This window comes from Leiobunum rupestre, chromosome 1 (genome assembly GCF_980474605.1).
Source record: "Leiobunum rupestre chromosome 1, qqLeiRupe1.1.hap1, whole genome shotgun sequence".
NCBI classification, from domain to species: domain Eukaryota; kingdom Metazoa; phylum Arthropoda; class Arachnida; order Opiliones; family Sclerosomatidae; genus Leiobunum; species Leiobunum rupestre.
The window spans coordinates 62,970,227-62,976,669 of NC_143384.1; the positions used below are offsets into that span (position 1 = coordinate 62,970,227).

Here is a 6,443-nt window from a genome sequence, read left to right on the forward strand (position 1 = left end):
TGAAGACCGGCGTCCAAATCAACTGGGTACGTTGCCGTTCTTATCTGAGCGAAGCTAGTAGTTTTCGTTGCATCTTTGGAAAATCCCAACATGACCGCCAGGGTACCAGGTATAGTTAACGTGTAATTCGTTTTAACGGAAACCTCCACGCGACGAATTCTAGCGATATATTTAAACGTGTATTTCGCTTCCACAGGCGTGTCTGGATCGAAAATATCATCTTCGGCTGTCACGTTATTTTTCAGTATTGTCACGTTGGCGATATCGTCTTCGTCGTAATTGAGTTGTTCCAAAAGGTCATCGATATTTCCGTAGTAGCCAGCCGGCAGTTCTATCATTTTAAAGTAACCACTACTAACCATAGATTTTACGTGGCTAGTTAAAGTCAACGCGCACGACACTGGCATATTGTTCCAAGTATGAGGATAGCTAATCTCCGCCAAAGCCACCTCGTAGGGTCAATGCAGTTTCACCGATTCTGGTAAGTATGTTCGGAATTTACTGGTCGTATTATTTGGAAAATAACTCATTGACGAGTCCGAAGGTAATGCAATGTAAAAACTCATATTAAATCAATTTCTCGCACCCAGCTGTCGAACGATGGCGGATATCCTTTCCAGCGAACAAACTTCTCTACACTTCCGTCTGCTTTTCGTCGCGTACGTAACACTTTCTCAATTTTCAAAGTACTATTATTTAGGTCTTTCCCCACTTTCTGTAGTTGCTCTCGGTAGAAAATCCCCGTAATGACCTCGTTGTCCAAGGCGCGTATCTTATATACCGGAGGGCTGCGGGGTAGCCTTTCTGATATTTTAAAAAGTTCTTCAGACCACGTGGGAAAGTATCCCTTCTCAAAGATGTCTTTGCGCGCACTTATTCGAACTACGTCATCAACATCGAAAGCGTACGAGCCTGGTGGCGTAAAATCCACGTCGCCGTAGAGGTTTTCCCAAACACGTTTCGAAATGGCCGACGTGACTTCGACGGGTTTGCACTTGATCGATCGGTGATAGCTATTGTTATACGCCTCGACCATTTCTTTTAAAACATCGATATATTTAAAAGTATTATTTTCCGTAAAGTACCGATACATCCGGGTCTTTAATGTGCGGTTGAAACGTTCGATTACCGTCGCTTTCAGTTCCGAGTCGGGGCGAAAAATCCGATTCCTCTTCGTTTTAATTTTCCTTGTATCTCTTTGCAAACAAACTCATTCCCGTGGTCACTTTGGACGCGTTTTGGGGAACGTCCCGATTCCAAAATAGTTTTAAAAGCTTTAAGCATGGTTGGACCTTTCTTGTCTTTAGTAGCGACCACGAACGCGTACTTGCTAAAAACGTCGATGCAACATAGTAAGTAACGAAACCCTTTATTATGACGAGTGAGACTTTTTAAATCAGCCAAGTCTATCTGCCACTGTTCGTCGATTCCCTAAACTATAGTCTTATTTCTTTTAAAGCGTTTCAGAGCTTTCTTGTGAAGAGTATACGTATCTTCAGATTGTAAGAAATCCCTTATCTCTCTCAGGGTGACTTTCAGACCTTTTTCTTTCGCCGCTCGATATAACCCGTTAACGCTACCGTACGAGCCCGGGTCCGACACTTTATTATAAATTTATTTAAGTTTATTCATTGTACGAACAATTTCTGGAACTTTGGTAATACCATAAAACGAAATCACTGACTTCTATAAGAATAATTATGAACACGATTAAAACTGCGGTTAAGATCTTTGGCGATTTTAAGAATGATTCGACTAATATCGTTATGACTCCCATAGAGATAACTTCAACGTCGCCACCTGCCATCTTAAAGAGCTATTAATAAATGACATGAAAGTAAAATTGAATAGTATTTTTATTAAGAAAATAAAAGTTTTACAAAGAAATCCAATTAGAAAAACTCCGACCGTTCATTGTTTGGGAGTCGTCGGTGTAACTAGAGTCGTCATCCTCCTCCTTATATTCTCTTTTTTCAGGAGGAACGATATCGCGTTTGCGAACTTTAATTAGCGTTCTAGGTACTTTAGCTTTATACAAAATTTAATAAAATTGCTTTCCACCAGTAACGGGAGTTTTTCGCTTAGTTTTTGACACCGTATATGATAAAAGATCGACAATATTCGAACCGATAATTTTACGTTTGTTATATATTAATTCACCAGCGTCCGTCCACTTGAATTTTTCAGATAGATCTATCCATTTGTACAAGCTCAAACACTAATTTATCATATAGGTTGGTACGGCAGAGGCAATTTCGGCGCTCCAGTTATGTGGCTTAGACGGTTTTTCCACCTTTTTCTTGGCTTTTTTATGGATTACTCTCGAAAGCACGTGATTATATCGATTCAGTTTTTCAGTATTGTTTAAATTGGAATCCTCGAGTATGGTTTTAAGTTTATCGTCTTTTTCTAATTCTAGGGTAGTGTCCACTTTTAAATCACTATTTGCATTTAGTCTTTGGTACGTATCCTCGGAAACGAATAACATTTTTTTTGCCATTTTTTTTATTTAATTGCTTTACTAATGGCAGCACCGGCTACGGAACTAATAATCGAGCGTAAGGGTCCGAGTAGTAACGGGAGAAAGCCGCCCTTTTGAATTAGAATTTTTCTTCTTTTTGAAAGCCGAATATTCTGGGAAACACGGCGTATCGAATTTGTGTTTCTTCAATCGTTTCTTCTGCTCGTCTGTGAGGGAAAAATTTGCCGCAAGATATTTATACAACACTCAACTATCGCTTTTATCGCATCCTTGTTCGCGAATTTAATGGCGGCATTCCGTTGGCAACCGTTACAAGATCTCAAATATTTCAAAAAGTCTAAGTGCTCGTGCACTCTCTTCGGCGGAGCCATGTAGCTAACCGGAAGGCCTTCACTAGGGTACAGTTATTCTTATCTCGATGAGAAATACAACCTCTTGGGGTTTCGCACGCGATTGTTACTAGACGGGGACAACCCGAGTCTTCGGCGTTAACAACCTCGGTTTCCAAAAACTTAGATAAAATTATAGATTTTTCCAAACCCTTGGTCACAAAATTGCTAGCTTTTTGGTTAATTTCGAGAGCAATTTCTCGCGCCAATTCAAACGGATGATCTCCTTCGTCCCAGCGTAAGTCGCAACTGTTCCTCGTTAACCATCGACACTGCTTTTTATCCTCGTACGATAAGTCCGAGAATGAGCACGGTGCTTTGATGATCCAGACATTAAAATCGCCTGTCTCCTCCATGATAATACATACCTCCTTTACGATCCACTCCCCTCGAACTCTGAAAAAGTTTGCTTCGACAATCGCTGTCATTTTGGTATAAACACGGTGGCTTGCTCTCCTGGTAATATGCCGGTACGTAGTCTTCTATCTTCCGCGGTGGAGGCCTTGAGATCCACGAATAAGTATCTGAAACTGGTAGCTGTAGCTTGCCTGAAAGCGTCTACAACGTATTTGCTGTTGACTGGTGATATATTGTTTCGCTAAATGAAGAATCGCGGACTGGTCTCTCGGCGTTTTAAAGATTACCAGATAGTGAGCGTTGAGATTCAAGGTTCGAATTTCTTTTCCTGGGTAATAGAGGTTTTGCATTAAAATCAACACCGATGTATTTCTGTGGTGAGATCCTCTAATAAACAGGTTCGTAACATCCTTATTATTGGCGATTTCGCACAACAAATCATCTAATATAACAAAGTTTCTAGTATTGGCATTTAAATTGCCCACGTCCAATAATCCCTCGTGCAGTTCAACACTTGGTGTATGACTAAATATGGACTTAAATAATTTATCTTGGTATTCCGTATAGCACCAAATTATACGCTCAGGTGGGGGATTAATGCGTATTGCTTTGTGTTCGATCAATTTGCCCACAAAAACGCTTTTACCACATCCTGTTACTCCCGCCACTAAGCCATTAAAAGGATGTTGTAAACTTAAATCCATATTGAGAAATGAGCCAAGCGATAAACAACCACAGTATTTTATGGGGTAAAACTTAATTTTTTACTTACAGTGTATACGGAGCTCCGAGAAAATATGGCTCTCTTTCGGTTTCAGCGGCTTTTATACCGTGAATATATCGACCTTTAATACTTTCAGTTGCAGTTTGAACTTATGACGTCTTAGATATTCCCCACTCAACGCGTACGTTTCACAATGTTTGCTTGGAAATACCAGTCACGTGTTCTAAAGGCTTACACACTGGTTTTCCCCATAAGTTTTAGTTTTAGTTTCAGAATTGGTTTCAGTAGAGTTTCGTACACACATTTTATTCGCTGTGTAAACAAACAAGACTGACGTAATGTAAAATTTACTCTATCTTCAAACGGGATGATGTAAACTGTCGATCCCCCAAATCGTACGTGTTTACTTTTAGTTTCAATAACCACCATTGCTTAAGTTATCTGTCCTCTACCTTATATAGGTAAGCTACGAAACGTTTGAGCTCCAACCGACTCCAACGACTCCAACGGCTCCAACCGGCTCCAACGGCTCCAATTTGCGGTAGAAATGGTAAAATCCTACTACTCATTGTATTATAAAAGAGTTTATCGCACGTATATTTTACGTTGCGTGAGCGTTCTAATAATTTTAAATTTGGTATTTTCTATTTCTCATTTTGTTAGTTTGTTAATTTAATAACGTTTTGGGACTAAAGTTAGTTTTTTGTTCTATTGATATTGTAAATTTATAACATAATAACATTTGTAATATTTATTTTAAATATAATAAAAAATATTCTATTGGTTGGAATAGCACCGGGCTTACGTTTTTTTGGAGGATGCTTTGAATATGGCGAAATATCGTTGAGTGCCGGGTTCAGTAGTTAATACGCCTAATTGCAAATTCTTCCGAGGAGAGGTATATTTTGGCAAGCTTGCCAACTTGTTTTCACTTGTCGGGGCTTATGTTGATCAAGTTTTCTATTTTAAAAGTGTGATTAAGCACGAAAAAGGTGTGTACATAAAGCAAACGAAAACTATGGTTGTATAGCGGGTTACCAATTTTCGGCGGGAAAATTCCAGATGCTTGAACAACATGAAGAACAATTACCGAAATCATAAATAAAAACGCTGGAACTGATAAATTGATTTTTTCACATTCGAAAGAAAAATGTGTGAGGGAAAGTTCGCCGTTAGCCGGAAAATAAATTGGAACACCGTTTGTTAGGCAATTCTTCCGCGCGGAAATTATAAAGAAAGTCCGTCGTATTTTCCGTCGAATGGGAAAACCAGTTATCAATGTTATCAAATAAACTATTCGTAGATCCATTGAAATTCCTTTTAATATAGTTTAGAATTTAAGTATTTCATGAATCAATTGTAGACTCCATTTAGAGTGAGAAAGAGTGAATTTCGAAGCGTTGAATGCACTTTAAAATGTGATTACTTTAACTAAAGCATTTTTGCAAAATCTTTTACTCGTTATACTTTTTAAACTAAAAATAGGATATTGGTAAGTACATATTTTTAAGACCATAGTGCCTTTACTTATAACATTTATTTGAGCTCTGGGATTGACTATCTGAATTTATAGTGCCTTAAAACAGGCGTTAACACCGGGTAACAGGTAAACACTGAAATTTTTAGTCCAGTGCTGATAAAGTCGGTGTCGTCACAGTTGAAAAGATTTGATTACTTGAACCAAACTGGTTAGATTGTGTGCCATCTGGAAAAATGGACGACATTTTCTGATTACAAATAAAATCTACCAGACCTCATTTTTCTATAAAAAAAACTGCAATAAACGTTAGTTCAAAAATGTTTAAGTCAACATTTGGTAAAAATATTTATAAACACCCTTAAAGACCAAAATTTGCCCTTCTTTGTTATGTGTAATAAATTGTATTCGAAGAAAGCACCCTTAATTTAATTAACAACTTAACCCATTTATTGCAGGGTTTAAAAAAACCCGGTTTTTTTTTAAATACCCAGTCCAGTGGGTTTTTTAGGGTTTTATTGGGTACTTATGGGTTTTATTGGGTTTTTTATTTTAAAAATATTAAATATATTATGTTTATGAAATATATTATGTTTATTAAATATATTATGTTTATTAAATATATTATGTTTATTAAATATATTATGTTTATTAAATATATTATATTTTCAAGAAACAATTTAATTTTACAATTTTACTTGTGAGAAGGCAATGAAACTTGTGAAAGTCTATAGATATTTCCGCGCTGAACCAAAACACTGGTAATAGGCTAATAGTCTTATAGAGTAGTAGGCTAGTAGCACTCTGTAGCTTTGGCCATGGTCGCCATTTTGGTCGCAATTTTTTTATTTATAGGAAAGAGCATGGGTGACGTACTAGGACGTCACAGTGCCATTACTCTATAAAGATTTAGATATGAGGTTGTTTAGATAATAAAAGTAATGAAAATCTTACTCTTTGTAAGTTAGTCTTTTTAAGTTCTTAACAAGTTGTAAGAATATTTTTAAATTTCGA

General features: G+C 37.3%; 1 protein-coding gene across 1 annotated transcript; it reads right to left on the reverse strand.

The window, feature by feature from the left end:
* Positions 1–562: 562 nt before the first annotated feature.
* LOC149964393 (uncharacterized) lies at positions 563–1,036 on the reverse strand. The gene has a single exon (XM_090167121.1). It carries the CDS (start codon positions 1,034–1,036, stop codon positions 563–565), a length of 474 nt encoding a protein of 157 aa, XP_090023247.1.
* Between the last annotated feature and the right edge of the window lie 5,407 nt (positions 1,037–6,443).